General features: G+C 40.1%; 1 protein-coding gene across 6 annotated transcripts in view; it reads left to right on the forward strand.

The window, feature by feature from the left end:
* Positions 1 to 17,387, forward strand: part of ubr4 (ubiquitin protein ligase E3 component n-recognin 4) — a 57,641-nt gene extending 40,254 nt beyond the window's left edge. For all 6 annotated transcript variants that reach the window (XM_088082342.1, XM_088082343.1, XM_088082344.1 and 3 more), the window contains 36 exons: positions 120 to 205; positions 306 to 393; positions 657 to 850; positions 951 to 1,190; positions 1,288 to 1,426; positions 1,641 to 1,766; positions 2,203 to 2,331; positions 2,425 to 2,774; positions 3,733 to 3,823; positions 4,015 to 4,099; positions 4,488 to 4,615; positions 4,861 to 4,990; positions 5,109 to 5,269; positions 5,467 to 5,576; positions 6,051 to 6,192; positions 6,527 to 6,608; positions 6,820 to 6,993; positions 7,299 to 7,420; positions 7,544 to 7,741; positions 7,849 to 7,929; positions 8,072 to 8,159; positions 8,336 to 8,463; positions 8,756 to 8,863; positions 9,035 to 9,151; positions 9,289 to 9,479; positions 9,716 to 9,889; positions 10,363 to 10,462; positions 10,596 to 10,814; positions 10,943 to 11,056; positions 11,250 to 11,392; positions 11,982 to 12,107; positions 12,206 to 12,400; positions 12,550 to 12,774; positions 14,313 to 14,403; positions 14,761 to 14,923; positions 15,983 to 17,387. In XM_088082342.1, the coding sequence (XP_087938468.1) occupies positions 120 to 205; positions 306 to 393; positions 657 to 850; positions 951 to 1,190; positions 1,288 to 1,426; positions 1,641 to 1,766; positions 2,203 to 2,331; positions 2,425 to 2,774; positions 3,733 to 3,823; positions 4,015 to 4,099; positions 4,488 to 4,615; positions 4,861 to 4,990; positions 5,109 to 5,269; positions 5,467 to 5,576; positions 6,051 to 6,192; positions 6,527 to 6,608; positions 6,820 to 6,993; positions 7,299 to 7,420; positions 7,544 to 7,741; positions 7,849 to 7,929; positions 8,072 to 8,159; positions 8,336 to 8,463; positions 8,756 to 8,863; positions 9,035 to 9,151; positions 9,289 to 9,479; positions 9,716 to 9,889; positions 10,363 to 10,462; positions 10,596 to 10,814; positions 10,943 to 11,056; positions 11,250 to 11,392; positions 11,982 to 12,107; positions 12,206 to 12,400; positions 12,550 to 12,774; positions 14,313 to 14,403; positions 14,761 to 14,923; positions 15,983 to 16,047 (5,103 nt within the window). In that variant the 3' untranslated portion in view covers positions 16,048 to 17,387. The remainder of the gene's footprint in view (positions 1 to 119; positions 206 to 305; positions 394 to 656; positions 851 to 950; positions 1,191 to 1,287; positions 1,427 to 1,640; positions 1,767 to 2,202; positions 2,332 to 2,424; positions 2,775 to 3,732; positions 3,824 to 4,014; positions 4,100 to 4,487; positions 4,616 to 4,860; positions 4,991 to 5,108; positions 5,270 to 5,466; positions 5,577 to 6,050; positions 6,193 to 6,526; positions 6,609 to 6,819; positions 6,994 to 7,298; positions 7,421 to 7,543; positions 7,742 to 7,848; positions 7,930 to 8,071; positions 8,160 to 8,335; positions 8,464 to 8,755; positions 8,864 to 9,034; positions 9,152 to 9,288; positions 9,480 to 9,715; positions 9,890 to 10,362; positions 10,463 to 10,595; positions 10,815 to 10,942; positions 11,057 to 11,249; positions 11,393 to 11,981; positions 12,108 to 12,205; positions 12,401 to 12,549; positions 12,775 to 14,312; positions 14,404 to 14,760; positions 14,924 to 15,982) is intronic.
* The last annotated feature ends 1,272 nt before the right edge of the window (positions 17,388 to 18,659 follow it).

Here is an 18,659-nt window from a genome sequence, read left to right on the forward strand (position 1 = left end):
TTTGAAGTTCCTAATGTATCACTCAGAGTTCCTGTTTTGATGTTTAGGCCTTATTTCTATCCAGCAAAACATAGCTGTATCACTGATAATGTTTCAAAAGTTTCTCTTTTTTATTCCAGCTGAAGGAGTATTCCCAAAAAGCTGTAGAGATCCTGAGGGCACAGAACCATATCCTGACAAATCACCCTAACTCCAACATCTACAAGTATGTCCACACAAACATGTTGTCTTGTAGCAAGTGGAATTCAATTTCAAGGAGTTAACAGTAAATGCATAAAAATGTAATGATTGTTTTTCTACTGCAGCACTCTGTCCGGTTTAGTGGAGTTTGATGGATTTTATCTGGAAAGTGACCCCTGCTTGGTGTGCAACAATCCAGAGGTTCCCTTCTCGGTATGTATAATGCAACTTCACTAAATGGACACAAATTCAAACCATTAAGTTCATTAGATGTAAAGCTGTTCGAATTCCAGTTTAAGTTTTTACACAGTTGTAAGTTTGCATGGCTTTTGCACTGGTTACGGTTAAAACCACGGTTAATTGAACAATGAATATGCGACAGGTCACAAAAACTCTTGCCATCGTGCATTTGTAAGACCCCTCTGGCATTAACAGTCTATTATTTTTTTAAACATTGTCTGCTGGTTGTTCTCCAGAATATAAAACTGTCATCGATCAAAGTGGACACCCGCTACACCACAACACAGCAGGTTGTCAAGCTCATTGGCAGCCATACCATCAGCAAAGTCACAGTGAAGATCGGTGACCTTAAACGCACAAAAATGGTCCGCACCATCAACCTCTATTACAACAACAGGACTGTACAGGCTATCGTGGAGCTGAAGAACAAGTATGTTTAACAGGGAGCTGCTGGTATCTCTCTCTCTACTTTCAACTCATGCACTTAACAGTGTTAAGTAAAAGCAATTAACATAACTGTCTGTTTTTAGGCCTGCTCGCTGGCACAAAGCCAAGAAAGTTCAGCTGACCCCGGGACAAACAGAGGTCAAGATCGACCTTCCTCTACCCATTGTTGCTTCCAACCTGATGATCGAATTCTCTGATTTTTATGAGAACTACCAAGCCTCCACGGAGACCCTGCAGTGTCCACGCTGCAGTGCTTCTGTGCCGGCCAACCCTGGGGTGTGTGGCAACTGTGGTGAGAACGTGTATCAATGCCACAAATGCAGGTGAGCAGCAGGTTTAGGCTGCAGATCTAAAATGATTGGTAAAGTATGGGATCTTTAAAGCTGATTGTATTTTAAATTGGTGGTTATTGTTTATCAGGTCTATCAACTACGATGAAAAAGATCCGTTCCTCTGCAATGCCTGTGGATTCTGCAAATATGCCAGATTTGACTTCATGCTATATGCTAAACCATGCTGTGCTGTGGATCCTATCGAGAACGAGGAAGACAGGAAAAAGGTAAGCAGCCACTATTACGTGAAAAGGAACGTATTCAAACATGGGATTGCCATTCTAATAAAAAATCAGCTTGCATGGTCAGTCTTAAGTTTTGTCCCCATTTTTTGCTGAGGAAAGCAGATGAGTGATGTAGTTTGATGCAAAATAAATTTGGAGTGTCTATCTCCTTCTTCACTCTGCATCTGTTGATCTTCAATGTTTTATTTTTCTGCAGGCTGTTACCAACATCAATACCTTGCTGGACAAAGCTGACAGGGTCTACCACCAGCTGATGGGCCACCGGCCCCAGTTGGAAAGCCTTCTGTCTAAAGTCAATGAGGCGGCACCAGAGAAACCACAGGTTAGTAACAAGAGGAGCCTGAACAGACCTTTTTTGTTTTAAGTCTAATATTAGATGTTGAACAAAAGATTGAGGCCTGAGTATTGTGAGGGAGCCTCTTAAAACACATTTGCCATTGACTAAAATACATGCAATGCATAGTTTCCACTGACGCATCATACACATACTTGGGATGTTATTAAGATTAGTCTTTCTAAAATCATTTTTCTTTAAATGTGAATCTCTGAAAGACTTTGACTGCAGCCGACCAATTGTATTGGCATGGCAGTAAAAATCCTTTTAGCAAACCCTTCTAGCAGAACTACTAAAGGCAGTAACTATATTTTTCGTAGACTTATATTTTTGTTTCTTTTGAATTTTTGATTTAAGCTTGTTTTCTTGCCTTTTCCCCAGTTTTATTTCATAGTACTATTTTCTTTTTCTGTATTTCCCACAGGATGACACTGGAGCAGGTGCAGGACTTGGTGCGTCCTCTGCTAATGTGAACAGATACATTCAGCAGCTGGCCCAAGAGTACAGCGGAGACTGCAAGACGTCATTTGATGAACTTTCAAAGATTATACAGGTTAGAGAGGAAAAAGACTTAATTGTCCCAGTACTGCATTTGTTTGTTTTTTTTCCCTGCTCACATATAACTCCGGCCTCTCTTTGTTTACAGAAAGTGCTTGCATCCCGGAAAGAGCTCTTGGAGTATGATCTGCAGCAGAGAGAGGCTGCCACCAAGTCATCCCGCAGCAGCAGCAGCCACCAGCCCACCTTCACTGCCAGTCAGTACCGTGCACTCTCTGTGCTAGGCTGCGGCCACACCTCCTCAAACAAGTGCTACGGCTGTGCCTCAGCTGTCACGGGTCACTGCATCACACTGCTTCGTGCACTGGCCACTAACCCAGCCCTCCGGCAGATCTTGGTCCTCCAGGGTCTCATCCGTGAATTGTTTGAGTATAATTTGCGGCGAGGTACAGCAGCCATGAGGGAGGAAGTGCGCCAATTGGTCTGTCTCCTGACCAGGTACGTCCCACTCCCATATTGTGGTTAAGTAGAAAATTTGTGTGTTAATGGATTTCCAGGTTGAATCTGGTGGCGAAAGTCTGGCATTCAACACTGTCAGTTATGGGCCATCAATCCCTCTGGTGCCACATGCTCTCCAAAATGATGATTAATGTTGCTTTCAAATAGAGCTTGTACGGAATCCATGTACATGATATGCTTGGGAACGGCAACAAAGACGCAACTGTCAGTGTCTAGAAACCTCTGAGGCGAAGGAAATTCAGAAGCATAATGACTGATTAAAAAACTTGAGGCTGTTGGGAATATTAGCATTTAACGCAGACATATAAAATGATGAAGAATACCTCTATTCGACTAAAATTACAATATATTTACTTACCATCCACCAAAAAATTAACATTCATGGCCTCCACCATTTCTGAAACATGTCACAGCTCGTAAACAAGGAGCTTTCCAAACAAGACAAGGAGCTTTAAAAGTTGAGAATACCACAAGAGTGGGGTGTTCATGTAGACTCTTCTCATGAAAAGGGTAAACAAGACCCCACATACAGCGGTATCCCGTAATGCATTGTACAGAGAAGTGCAGATTTGATTGTGGAGGAGAGACTGTGGAGGGTAATTTGTAGCCCTAAGGGAAGGCTGGGGGCTTTGCCTGGCCGCCTGCCTGCAACAGTCTCATAGGTCTTGACAGGTTTTTTAGTTGAGTTTCTTCAGCTTGGTATCATGAGGATACAATCCCCATATTGATGTGTTGTACCTCACTTCCCTTCTTCGGGAAACTTTGGTTATATGCATAACTTCCAGGCAATAATGTTCTATGAGGTGTTGGAATGACAACGTTTACCTAATAATCTGTTTCTTGCTTTTTACATTTAACTGTGTATGAACACAGTGTGTTGCAGTGGTTAATAAACGTCCTACTGTCTCTTGTTTCCTTCCATATCATCCTGCTTCAGAGATCATCCAGAGGCCACCCAGCAAATGAATGACCTTATTATCGCCAAGGTGTCAGCTGCCCTTAAAGGCCACTGGGCCAATCCTGACCTGGTATGTCCTCTTACATGTTCTACTGGAAGATGAAGAGATTAAGTTTAAGAAGCATTGTGACTGTAATTCAATTTTTTATATATATATTGGGAAATCACATTTTTGTTTAAACAACAAAGCTCTTGGATTTAGCTAATTTTGAATCATTTCAAATTCTGACAATGAGGGTGATGTCTTTGTATTTTCAACAGGTTAGTAACCTGCAATATGAAATGCTGCTGCTGACGGACTCCATTTCAAAAGAGGGAGGATGCTGGGAGTTACGGTTGCGTTGTGGTAAGCCTGATATCCTAACCTTATCCATTTAAAAATGCTTTTCTTTTTTAACCTCTGTTTTAAAGTATCAACCTGTAGGGGTTAGTTTCATGCTGAGCAGCTTATGCCTTAGTCTGATTTTTTTAAGTCCCTTTCTTGTGTTGCAATATTGTGTTTTTCTGTATAAAATATTGGTATAGTTAATGAACAATATGATGCATCACAATATATTTTTTACATCAACCCATCCTATACTCTGCCCTGATTCTCTGATGTTGCTTGAATTAACTTGCAACACATTTTAAGATTTTACTATGCCATGTTTTCAAACAGCCTATATTGTCATAGGAAAGTCATTATGGCTGGTTGGATTTTAGGTCTTTGACAGCACTGTTTCTTGTCCTTGTAGCCCTCAGTCTGTTCCTCATGTCAGTGAACATAAAGACGCCTGTAGTGGTGGAAAACATCACTCTCATGTGCCTGCGAATCCTGCAAAAGCTGATCAAGCCCCCTGCTCCCACTAGTAAGAAGAACAAGGTAAATATGCCATCCAGCTTTTAGTCTGACCGTAGTTGTCCTTTGCCTTGTAGAGGGTTGTAGGTTGTGTAAGCTGTGATCTAGACCAGAAAACCACTGAATATATACCACTGAAACCATACATTCCAAATTTTATTTGAAATACACCAGCTCAAAATGTAAACATTTCAGATATCGTGTATATCGGTTACCACTTGGTTGTATCATCGTTTCTTACAAAGTGAGTATGTTTGCTTTTGTTTTAGGATGCTGCTATTGAGTCCCTAACTACAGTCAGGCCCTACAGTAATGAAATCCATGCCCAGGCCCAACTCTGGCTCAAGAAAGACCCCAAAGCATCTTATGAGGCCTGGAAAAAGTGTCTCCCAGCAAGATGTAAGTAAATGTGCACTGTGTCAATCTAGTGAGATGGGCCTCTTATTATTTCTCAGCAAAGTAATGAAAACTCGTGATGATAAGCTCTTCACTGTTGAGTTTCTCTTGATAACCACAGGCCAGGAAACCATGTCAAAGCCTCAGGGGAAGGCTGAATTACGAAGGCAGTACCTGTTGGAGAAGTATGTGTGGAAGTGGAAGCAGTTCATGAGGTCCAGAAAAGGTGACGGCCTCTTCCCTCGTCTGCTCAAACTGAGCCACAACAACTGGCTGCGGCAGGTACGAAATATAAAATAAAATAAAATAAAATACAATTTTGTTTTAATAACGACAGTATTAGTGTTTTGCTTTTTGTCCTTATTAGTTTCAGAAGTGCATGTGTGCATATATTTTGTTATAACTTACTTCAGGAGTTAGCTCGTTATTTCAGAAACTTGTTTAAATGAAAGGGTAGACTGAAGTTGCATTTGTTGCAGGTCCTTTTCACACCTGCCACACAGGCTGCCCGACAGGCAGCTTGCACTATTGTGGAGGCCCTAACCACAATCCCCAGCCGCAAGCAACAAGTTCTGGACCTGCTCACCAGGTATGAGCCTCAAATAGAAAACTAGCGAGACAAACAAACTTAACATTATGTGGTATTATGAATGTTCATGAACTGGCATTTGATTATTGTAAGTTTCCTTAGTTCTAAAAGTTAGTAGAAACAGCATATACTGTATGTTACCGATAACAGAAAAATGTTATAGAAATTGTATTGCCGGTAAATCACATGCTCTTTAGCTTCATTGAGGATTAACAAATGTCTCTAGCTGAAGTAGAAACAGCTGTCAAAATCAACTAATATCAAGAAAAGGAAAAGTAGTGTGGAGACTCATATTAGATTTGAACAGTTAAGCCTCACTTCCACTGCTTAGGACAGTTCTTTTTTGTTTTCTACTGGCAAAAGGTAAACTTGGATAGTACCTGGTACTGAGTCAAGCTGAGCCAAAGCATGCAGTGGAAATTAGCCCTCTGTGGACCAGTATTGGTGTAAAATGACTCTTACTGTGTCTTTCAGTTATCTGGATGAGTTGAGTGTAGCTGGAGAGTGTGCGGTGGAGTACCTGGGTCTGTACCAGAAGTTAATTAAGCCAACACACTGGAAGGTTTATCTGGCAGCACGTGGAGTCCTGCCCTACATCGGTAACCTGATCACCAAGGTAATGGAAGTTCAAAATTATTTATTTTTATGTAATAGTATAGCACTATATAGTAGATAAACTCATTATTAAATTGAACATCTGTATGTGCCACTGATTACTTTGAAGTTAAATATTTAGATGCAGTACATTTTATAAATTAATGATGATCTGAGCTTTAATACCAAGAACATTACGTTGTGTTTTTTGTACATAACATTTCTACTGTTAAGTATCCATACTGATAGAAAATATGGTAGTAGAGGTATCAATATGTTATTGTATCACACTGTATTTAATGTCAATGTAGCACATAAAAAGTATTGTTCAATTCTGTGCTTAATTCCCTGTTCAGGAAATAGCCAACCTGCTGGCTCTGGAGGAGGCAACACTGAGCACAGACTTGCAGCAAGGCTACGCCCTCAAGAGCCTGACTGGTATGTTAGTTCCAGTCCAGTTGTTATTCTGATCCCAAAATCAGACTAAACAAAGTATTGTAGGGTTTAGATAAGACTTTCAACACTATTACTATATATAAAATGCTAATCATTTTTATACCACAGATAATCTTCAAGCTGATTATTTTTGGTTGTTTTTGTTGCCTTTTCTTGAATATTTAAATAATGTGTGTGTTTGATGCCACTACAGGATTGCTGTCTTCTTTCGTGGAGGTGGAGTCCATTAAGCGGCATTTCAAAAGTAGGTTGGTCGGCACAGTGCTCAACGGCTACCTGTGTCTGAGGAAACTGGTGGTGCAGCGCACCAAGCTCATCGATGAGACTCAGGACATGCTGCTGGAGATGCTGGAGGACATGACAACAGGTCTGCACTCACTTAAGTAAAACTGACATGATTTTCTGTTGTAAATTGTGCTGCTTTTGGTATTTATAGTAATTTTTTGTTTTCTTACAACATAAAAGAAAAACTTTAGTCCCATAAGGAATTATTTGTGTTAGTTAAGTCTTTCATTACTGTTTTCATATATTCATTCACTTGTTAAAAATATAAATCTGTTCTCTACATTAGAATAAATCCACAAAAAAATGTGAAAAGAAGTTATTTACCAAATGCCACTGTATATTGTATACGTGTTTAAAACCTCATCATTGTATCTCCTGTGTTTGTAGGTACGGAGTCTGAAACCAAAGCCTTCATGGCAGTGTGCATAGAGACTGCTAAGCGGTACAATCTGGATGACTACAGGACACCCGTGTTCATATTTGAGAGACTGTGCAGCATCATCTATCCTGTGAGTTATCTTTCCCCAAATGCATTTCTATTAGAAAATTCCTTCAGAGTAATGCTCTAAAATTCAGTGCAGCTGTGTCTTTGTCTTCACATGGAGCTTTTTTTCTCCATTGATTGTGTTTAGGAGGAGAATGAGGTGACAGAGTTCTTTGTGACCCTGGAAAAGGATCCTCAGCAGGAGGACTTCCTGCAGGGCCGCATGCCAGGAAACCCCTACAGCAGCAACGAGCCTGGCATTGGCCCTCTGATGAGGGACATCAAGAACAAAATCTGCCAAGACTGTGACCTGGTGGCACTTCTTGAAGACGACAGTGGCATGGAGGTAAAATGTGTATTTTAAGCTGCTTTTTTTTTCTTTTTTAAACTTCTGTCCCCTTCATATTTAAAAGCTGCCCTTACATTTATTTAATGCATCTCTGTTTTCATCAGCTTCTGGTAAACAACAAAATCATTAGCTTGGATCTGTCCGTGGCAGAGGTCTACAAGAAGGTCTGGTGCCCTACAAATGAGGTGAGAGTCCTAATGAGTTTGAAAGTGAATGATTGACTGTTTTAAGATGCGTAGATTGTTATTAAATGCGTACAGTACTCTAAATAGCAGTGTAAAATGGTGATTACTGTTAGTCATCGAGCCTGCTGCCTTTTTTTCTAAGGGTGAACCAATGAGAATCATCTATCGAATGAGAGGTCTGCTGGGAGATGCCACAGAGGAGTTCATAGAGTCACTGGACTCAACCACAGGTTAGATTTACTGTTTATTTACAGTATTTTCACAAATATTAATGCTGTTCAGCAGCTAAGGACCTGCTCTGGTCGTAAGTGCCTGCTTTCAGTATCTGCTTTAAGGAATACTAGGCAAAATTAATGTGCAATTTCTCATCAGAGTTGAGAAAAATATTTGTCTGATGTTATCACAGATGAGGAGGAGGATGATGAGGAGGTGTATAAGATGGCAGGAGTCATGGCACAGTGTGGAGGACTGGAGTGTATGCTCAACCGGCTGTCTGGAATCAAAGATTTTAAACAAGGAAGACATCTGCTCACTGTAAGCCCCTCACAATGAGACTGTGATCTTTGTTTTCTGACTTCAAGGCACACTGAAACATGCATGGAAATTTAAAATGTCTTCTACATACATGAGTAATGACACAATTTAGAACAGACTGAAAGCTGATAAAAAGCTTTCAGTCTGAAAGAAGAATAGATTTTCAAGCTTTAGCTCAATCAGCATCTTTGTATGTGCACATATAAGTGTCTAGTAAAGCTGATTGTGAAATGAGGTAGTCCCCTATGCAGTTTCCTTAAACACCAACAGTGTACATCTGTTTCCCTCACAGGTTTTGCTGAAGTTGTTCAGTTATTGTGTAAAGGTGAAGATCAACAGGCAGCAGCTGGTCAAACCAGAGATGAACACACTCAACGTCATGCTGGGAACTCTAAACCTGGTGAGTATTACAGCTGCTGTGTAACATTGTGTCATTTATTTATTGAGGAGGAGGGTAATTGTGGTGCAGTTCCATTAATAAACTCAACTTGTAGTGCAATCAGGCTTTTAAAATGCAGTTTGTCAGTTACTTTGTTTTAGAAAACAAGGTTTAATGTCCTTTCTTCCTTAGGCTTTAGTGGCAGAACAAGAGAGTAAGGACAGCGGTGGAGCCTCCATAGCCGAGCAAGTTCTGAGCATCATGGAGATCATTCTGGATGAAGCCAATGCTGAGATTTCAGAGGACAAGGTTAGCATTTGAAGCAGATTCTGCTGAGAAAGACACATAGAAACATTTTACACCAAAATAACATCAAAGCCTGTCAATATTTTATTATTACCCTTATCATGGTTTGATTCAAACAGGGACTGGTGTGTCTTTTACAGGGTAACCTGCTGCTGACAGGAGACAAAGATCAGCTGGTCATGTTGTTGGACCAGATCAACACCCCGTTTGTGCGCTCCAACCCCAGTGTGCTGCAGGGTCTGCTGCGCATCATCCCATACCTGTCTTTTGGTGAACTGGAAAAGATGAGGATCTTGGTGGAACGCTTCAAACCGTGTTGCAACTTCGACAAGTGGGCATCACTCAGCTTTCACTTACATACACACTAATTTTTGAATTTGGATAATATTTAATTTCTTAAACTGGATAGAAGCACTTGAAGCAATGACAAAAAATATTTTTATTGTTAAATCAGGCTGATCATTTCAGACAAATTTGTGCCACTGTGAGAATGTTACGTCTTCAGAGTATGTTTGAGTATTACAATTTGTGACGAAGTAGAAGTGACCCCTGTCTTTGTTTCCTAAGGTACGACGAGGAGCACAGTGCAGACGACAAAGTGTTTTTGGATTGCTTCTGTAAAATTGCTGCTGGGATCAAAAATAACAGCAACGGCCATCAGCTAAAAGATCTTATTCTCCAGAAAGGAATCACACAGAGTGCACTGGACTACATGAAGAAACATATCCCCAACGCCAAAAAGTAGGTTTTCCCTCACCTTCCAATGCCTAAAGACAGTGTTTTCAGAATCAGCTTTATTGACCAAGTATGCTTACACAAACAAGGAATTTGACTCCCATTAGCTCTGCTCTCAGTGTACAGGAATTAAACATTAAATATTTAAAAAACATAAAAATGGAAAATAATAGTTTTAAATGTATGTATGCACAAGCCCTTATTACACAGTTTTAGCTGATATATATATACAAGTCCGTGTTTAAATAAACAGTTACAAGGAGTGCAAAGATGCTGAGATAAACTTAAACAGGATAACAAATGTAACAATGTAGAAATTTACACAAAGTATTTAAAAACAGTGCAGAGGGTCATATGAGCTGAGAGGTTATTGCACAGTGATTTTTCTCACAGTATTTAAGTTTTAGTTTTGATAAATTTAATATAATTGAATATGTTTGCTTGATTGTATGAACCATTGTTTTGAACTCTCTTATTAGTCTGGATGCTGATGTCTGGAAGAAGTTCCTCTCCAGACCAGCTCTACCCTTCATTCTCAGATTGCTCCGTGGTTTGGCTACCCAGCATCCCCCCACACAGGTACTTCATATCATCAGTGTTCCCATATTAACAGTTTCCATGCTGGAAGGAATCACAAACTCAGTACAAGAATACTTAAGCCAACAAAGAAAACGACCTGACAGGACTGTATGTCTTCTTATCTTTCGTTCAGGTGCTGATAGGCACAGATTCAATAACCAACTTGCACAAGCTGGAGCAGGTATCCAGTGACGAGGGCATTGGCACTCTAGCAGAGAACCTTCTGGAGGCGCTGAGGGAGCACAGTGATGTCAACCTGAAGATAGAAGCAGCCCGCAGAGAGACCAGAGCTGAGAAGAAGCGTATGGCAATGGCCATGAGACAGAAGGCCCTGGGAACACTGGGCATGACGGTACTCTGTTCCTCTTGAATCTGACTTTTGTTTACATACTGTTCATTTATATCCCTGATACTGTTGCTGTCTTTAATTAACACAGCCCAGTGTTATATTGTTCTGCTGTTTATGTGTTTGCCTTTTAGACCAATGAGAAGGGTCAGGTGGTGACCAAGACCTCACTATTGAAGCAAATGGAGGAGCTGATAGAGGAGCCGGGCTTGACCTGCTGTATCTGTAGAGAGGGTTACAAGTTCCAGGTACATATCCAAAATTATGGAAATTGCACTTTTTGTTTGAATTATTTTATCTGTCAGCTACCACTCACAGTAGCTGAAGGCAGTTAAAATGATCTGAGTCCCTGAGTACTGAGTAGAGACACTTAGCAATCTTCTTGTACACTGACTCAACTTGTGCTGTCTCAAATTAGTGTTTCTTTCTCCTTTATCCTAGCCAACCAAAGTCCTGGGTATTTACACTTTCACAAAGCGTGTGGCCTTGGAGGACTTTGAAAACAAGCCTCGGAAGCAGCAGGGCTACAGCACTGTGTCGCACTTTAACATAGTCCACTATGACTGCCATCTGGCAGCTGTCAGGTAGCAACAAACAACACCATGTATCTGCTGATGTTTAGACCTAGTCCACACACACACGGGCTATATTTGTAGACTGGGTTTTTCCCTCATTTTCAAAAAGATGTCCGTTTACACAAAAAAAGCTGTTATCGGAAGGCTACCTGTAGTAGTAAACTGAGTAGCACATTATGACGCCGCTGTTCCTCAGTATAGTGTTTTACACTGCATTTATGTGTGAACATGTAAAAACAAGACAACAATGTTTTGGTCATATTTTGCACTAAATGTCGTCTCGTTTGTGATTCCTCACAAAGGAGATAACGACACACACTCTTGACGTTAAGAGCCAAAAACTCAGTTTATACATCAACTCTGAAAGTTGAGTTTCTGAAAATCTTCAATCTGAACAGAGTTTTATGAATTTCTCCTTAAAAGTGACCTAAAATGTTGTTTTGGTGTGGATGAAAGAACGCAACCCAAAAGCTATGTTTACAAAAATGCCCGTGTCTATGTGGATGAGGCCTCAGAGTGCCATTTTTAAATGCTTTGCAGTAACAGCACTCGTTTATTCTGATCTGATGTTCTCATTTTTCCTTTTCCCCTGGGCCAGGCTGGCACGTGGGCGAGAGGAGTGGGAGAGTGCTGCTCTCCAGAACGCCAACACCAAGTGCAATGGGCTGCTTCCTGTGTGGGGGCCACATGTGCCAGAATCAGCCTTTGCTACATGCTTAGCAAGGTAAAAATCATGCATCAGCACACACACACACGGAGCAACATTTTCCTTCATGTTGCACTCCGTGAATCATTCAACCTGGATTTCTCTCTGGCACACAGGCACAACACATATCTGCAGGAGTGCACGGGTCAGCGCGAGCCAACGTACCAACTCAACATCCATGACACCAAACTGCTGTTCCTCCGCTTTGCTACCGAACAATCGTTCAGCGTTGACACAGGAGGAGGAGGACGAGAGAGCAACATCCACCTCATCCCCTACATCATCCACACTGTGCTCTACGTCCTCAACACGTATGTGTCTGACCACAGAAAGGACTTTTCACAATCTGTATCAACGCCCAGCTGATAGATGACACACAAGTCTGCCTACTTTACTATCATTCAGCTGGTATATGTTTTTCCCTCCTAATCTCACTTTGCTTTGCAAACTGTCGCTGCAGCACAAGGGCGACGTCCCGGGAGGAGAGGAACCTGCAGAGTTTCCAGGAGCAGCCATGTGAGAAATGGGTGGAGAGCTCATATGAGGTAGAAGGGCCGCACTATTTCACTATCTTGGCCATGCACATCATGCCACCTGAACGCTGGAGGAGTTCACGTTTATACTTCCTACGAAGACTCCTGATCAACGCACATGCCCGCAAGGTCTCAGCAGTCAGCACCAACAAGTATGACACTTAATCTATTCATTTATTTTTCTGTCACACTTTGTTTTACAACTATTGCATGCTTGATGGAGCAGTTTCGTCTATCATCTTAGGTAAATCCCTTCAGTTTGGGATCAGAAAAGTGGCAACATCAAAGGATAATTTGATGATTTTAAGGATGACCACCAAAAATTATAAAACCTGTTCCAACAGTGTTGTTTTAAATGCATCCTGTATCGACATTGTAAGATGCATTGCAAGTTTACGGTTTGCTGATCATTTGGAGCATTTCTGATGAGGGGTGTAACAATCCATTGATCTGGATCAATACATCGATTCAATTATCAACCGTGAATTTTGATCGATGCAAAGTGAAAACATCGATCCATATCATTTTTAGGTTGCGCCTTTATTTTGAAATTCTGTGTCATCGAACAGCAGCAGGCAGATGATGCCACGTATTCAAGAAAAAGACAATGAGAAGAAGATTATTTACACTGGACAAAATCAGCAGTTTAAAAAAACTGCATTTCAAAGAAAATAAGGGTCAACAGACAGAATGCGCCCGTATGAAATAAACGATGACGTACCTGCCTGGCCGGGGCATCTCACTCCGCTAAGTTCTTGCAGCAACATTAGCTGCTCTGTTTCAATGTTAGGTTGAAAAAAACATGCATGCAGACTGAAGTTCAACTGTGCTGTTTTGTTTGGAGATGCAGAGACTTGAATCAAACGTGAGTAAGAAAAAGTATAAATAATGCATTGAATTTGTTAAGCTGTGAGTAAAGGTTAAGTCCACTCGCCACTAGGCTAATTTTTACAGTGTAAAAGTGCTGAAGCTAATACTGTGTGACTTTGTCACACACTGTTGAGCCAGGATGTGACACTAGCAAAAAATAAACCTTCACAGTTATTATTTAGCTGAGTTTATACTTCTGTTAAATGATCTTGATGTTTGACAGCTGGTGGGAAAAGTTTGCCTTCAGGGCTTTCAGCCAGACCGGCCTGAAGTTTAAGGGGAAAAAAATCATAATTTGGGTTAAAATGAAAAAAATTCTACCAAAAAGGGTTTTCTAATGGAAAGCCCTGAAGCGTAATTTATCCCATGTGCTGTTTGATGTGTGTCAGAGCAGTCAGTTTGAATTAAATTTTACTGCGCTTAACAAATTAGAATTTTTAATGTTATTTATGTGATGTTTTGATCTTTCATGTCCAAAAGCAAGAAAGTTATGGGTTGATGTATTATGCTAAATGAACAAAAATATTGTCTCATATTGACCGCAGACCCGAGAGTTGAATTGAATCATAATCGTATTGTTGCAGACTTTTTGAAATTGTCAAATATCGTATCGTTGTCTAAAGAATTGATATAATATTGTCTTGTGATGACACTGGTTATTTATTCCCCTTTTTCTGTTTGTGTGAAGCAGATCTGATTTAAGAAAAGCATTCTGCATGCTGTGTACTGTATATAGGATTTTCATATCAAATTTAAAAAAAAACCGATTTATCTTAAAACAAGGTCCTACCTTCATCCTCTTCTTCTCTTTTACTATTAGACTCACAGATAAAACACCAAAGGAATATGCAGTCTATCGCTCGCCTCTTCTCTTCTGGGGCTTGGTGGATCTCGTCTACGACATGTTCAGGGTAAATGTGTGACAATTTCAAAACTACCGCTGTACATGTTGATGCCACAAATTTTGAGATGATGTTCTGCGATGTGTATGTTATTTTTCTTTGTTGAGATGTTTTGAGTGATTTGGCACTGGCTAGTTTTGGCAATATCTTTGTGATCTTGGTAAAGTTGTAGAGATAGGTTTAACCCACCTTTTTAGTGTGTTTAAAAATGAATTATGTATGAAATTTGAGATCTGTTTTCCTTACCATCAGTGCTACTGGAATCATATATAATAGAGCATTTATTTGAACACTTAAATTACAGTGACTGACCTCACTGCCTTTTCCTTTAATCCTTTTTTTGTTTTTCTCTCTTCTGTCGTACAGAAAGTACCCACCAGCAACACAGAGGGGGGCTGGTCCTTCTCGCTGGCAGAATATGTCCGTCACAACGACATGCCCATCTACGAAGCCTCAGAGCGTGTGCTCAGGGCCTTCCAGGATGAACTCATGCCTGCCGAGTCCTTGTCAGAGTTCTTTGATGTTGTAGGTCAGTATATATACACACACACACATCCCATACACCTACACATATGATTAACATCCTAACAGCACAATTACTATCCAAATTTAAAGATAGAAATTTTCTTCCACATTTCAGCTTCAGAGATTCTGTTCAAAATGTGAATTAATTTGGGAAATGGGACAAATTCACAACCAGCCAAATGGCTGAACTGGCATGGTGTCTGTTGCAGCTTGACTGTGCAATTTAAACAGGTTTACTCTTGATCTTAAACATATACTGTGTGCAAAAGTTATCCCCCTCAGTCATCACTTATGAACTTATGACTGTGGCGGTGTCTGTATTTTCTCAGTTTCCTCTTTTATTTCTGTGTTTGGGTCATTAATTCGTAGTGGTGCGTAGCACCAGCCAATAACAGCTTGCAATAAAGATGACAAACAAACCAAAGTAACCAAACAAAGTCTACTAACAAAAAACTTATGGGCTGGTCAAGAAGAACAACAAGAAGGGAAGAAGCCCAGACCAACCCACAAAGGGTCGAAGGACTTATCCCTCCAACCAATAACAGAGCTACAACTGGAAAATAGGACTATCAGACTCACCAAAACAGAAAGATAACAACAGCAGAAGTCTAAATAATGTAACATCACGACATTATAAGAACTGAGTGACAAGGTGCGATACCGCAAGCAGCACGCTTTCAAGAGGAAGCTGTGAAAATTGCAGATAAAGCACAGAAGACATGCAAATATAGTGAGGCAAAAAGGCAGCCTTACTACGGTCAAATGAATCTGTGGTAGGCTTTCACTGACGCTGGCGAGCACTTAAGGCAAGGATGGGAATGAGGACGATTTAAATTCAGTCTGTTTTCTGTTGGACAGCTAGGTGTCAGTGGTTAGCTCAGTTTTCTTGCTGAAATATTGACTTTTCTATCACAAAAATGTAATATTCTTAGTTATAGTTTATACAAGCAGTGTAGGGAGTCTCGTGTGACCGACAATCTCTGCAGAGTATACCTTTAAATTCTTGCCTGGTGACAAGATGTGAATGAATGTTAAGAAACTTGACGTAATGTTTCTCTTCCAGGCCTCCTCTCTGAAATCGCAGACCCAGACCTCTTCCTGCAGGATTTGTTGAACTCTTTGCCCTGATGGCCAGCCTCAACCCACACCCCTCCAACACACAACAGCCCTGCAAATCAAGTTAGGACACCTTCCAACTGAAAAAAAGATCCTGTCTTTTTACACATGCTGAGTACACACACAGAGTATACACCATGCCTCTTACTCACTTCCCTTCCCAGTATGACATCTTCAAATTAACTTAAAGCAGAAACTATGTGTAGTCTAAAAAATCATCCACTTTTGGCAACATCTCTGTAAAGATTAACACAAAAACACAATGCTGTTAAAGGGCAAGGGGGACACACTAAAACAGAATTTATGCTTTGCCCCTCTGATTCGGATCGCTTTGGTGAAAAGTTGATGACGGAGTTTCTGGCCGAGATTGAGACAAAAGATCCAGGACTCTGCCAACAAACTTGGAGCTTCACCTGTCTTTTAAGGACGTCACAGATGACAGGGCTGAGGGAATTCAGTGTTAAAAACAATAATAGCTGTTTGGTTGATGGGAAAATAACTCCTGAATTCTGTTTTAGGGTGGACACTTTTTCAGCTTTCAACCCCTCCCCCTCCTCCCCTAATATTGGGGTGCAATGTTAAAGTAACAAAAGAATTTTGGGATTTGACCCACCATGTGTTAAGAGTGGCATTTGATTTTATCTTGTTTTCCTTTTCGTTTGTTTGGTTTAAGTTTATTTTCGGTCAGGGTTTTAAAATGGCAAAAGGTTTCACTGTCACATGGTTGCCAGCTAACCTGTCCTTTCTTCTGGGCTCTCGCTGTTTGGTCTTCATGTAGGTTCTAACTGGAATTTGAGTGATCGACAGAAAAAAAAATGTTTTTTTTGATTTAGTGTGTATGTGTAAGGTTTCTTTTATCAACCTCAGAAGCAGAAATGGGGAAAAGAACAATGAATAAAAGTTTTTTTGTTTTGGTTTTTTTCCATAAAGCTATGCCTTTGTGACAAAGTGAACTTTGGACTTGTGAACGATTCCACCTGTTGAAATAAAATATCAGACTGTCTAAATCAATAATAAAACAGACCTACATTATATCCTGAAACACCTTTTTTTGGACTAACTTTTGTCGTTCTGTATGTTTACTTCCCCAGCAGTTTCTATATTCTCGGGCCAACACTCTTGTGTCAATCCCCAGAACTGATTTCTGGAAAGAGAACCGCTGAGTTTTATCCTCTGCGATTGATTTCAACTTACAGAAAACGCGGTCCCTGTACTCGAGAGCTGAATGCATGGTGTGGAGTTCACTCGGTTTATTGTTAATTCGCCTATTCCCGCTGCTACAATGTTCAACTGTTGCTGAATGTCTGCTTTTGAATTTAGCTTATGATTAATAAAGCCGTAATAATACCAAATCTGATTCAGGGTAACCTCTTCTGTTCACCAGTGCTGCTCTGTTACAACGGCACATTTGTTTTAGACTCGGCAAAGGCCTTTTTCCAGTGACGTTTTTTTTTGTCATGTCGTAGAAAAGAAAAAAAGCTGAAAAATACCTGGTGACAGTGTAACACCTGAGCTTTTCCTGCAGTCAAAATGTCTTCTGTGAAAATGGTCCATGTAAGATAAAATGTCCTGACAAGAGGCACAGAACAGACATATTTTAAAATGTGTTGTTTTTAAGTGTGTAGGAGCTTTTTATTATGTTTTTGTCACATTAGATAACCGCTGCAGTTGTTTATTATTATAGGGTTTCTCTAAATTAACATGTCCGTCTTAGAGGAGTAAAATGCAGGATATAATGCAAAAGGATATAATGTAGTTTTGGGTTAAAAAATGCAGCCTTCATGTATTTATTCTTCTGACAAAACATATTCTAACTAATGTACGTGTCATGGTGTCAGCCTGGTGTGTCTCCCCTGCTGCACTTTAAGGTGTTAGGTGTAGGTGTTAAAATATCTTAAATCAATATTTTAAAAGTCTTAACATATAGGAAGCAGGATCTTATGAATTGTTTTTTTTTCTGACATTGCAATGTAAAATCTAAAAATAATTGGTAACATTATTTTAGGCGAAAGGTGAACCAACAACAGACGTATACAGTACATGTACCACATGGCCTACCACATCCAATCAAATGATGAAAGAAGCATTTTTAAACTAAATGGATATTTTATAATACAAGTAAATTGTTTTTCGTGTGTTTCAATCCAGAGAGTGTTTTTTTTTTCAACATTTAAAGTAGATTAATGAACTTTGTAACTTGACCAAACAAACATGTTGGCAATAATTTTAATGGCAGTTTTTCTTCATTTTTGGTTACATCTTATTTTGAGTGAAATTAAAAATGTATATCAAAGTTTGTTCAATCTGTAGGAATCCTGTACCCTTGCAAATGAATGCACTGTTTTTTACTTTTTAAAATACACTCAGGCAAATTATGAAACACCTGAGAATATTCCTAAATCACTGCTGAGCAAGACATTTAAACTCTGTAGACACCAGCTCAGTATACACCCTACATACTAAAATACTCTTGGGTTGCCAACAATCTGATCATGTAGTTTCAAAATTTAAATCAAGTGTGTGTCGACTCAGTGCTGCAACATCCAGCTGTGGGAGCTAAAGCTGTTACTGTGTGTGGCGTGGCTCATATTTGAGGTATGGTTGACTCAAGGCCACTAGAGGGT

The sequence above is a fragment of the Plectropomus leopardus genome, chromosome 9 (assembly GCF_026936395.1).
Source record: "Plectropomus leopardus strain MGB_pleo_1.0 chromosome 9, ASM2693639v1, whole genome shotgun sequence".
NCBI lineage: Eukaryota > Metazoa > Chordata > Actinopteri > Perciformes > Serranidae > Plectropomus > Plectropomus leopardus.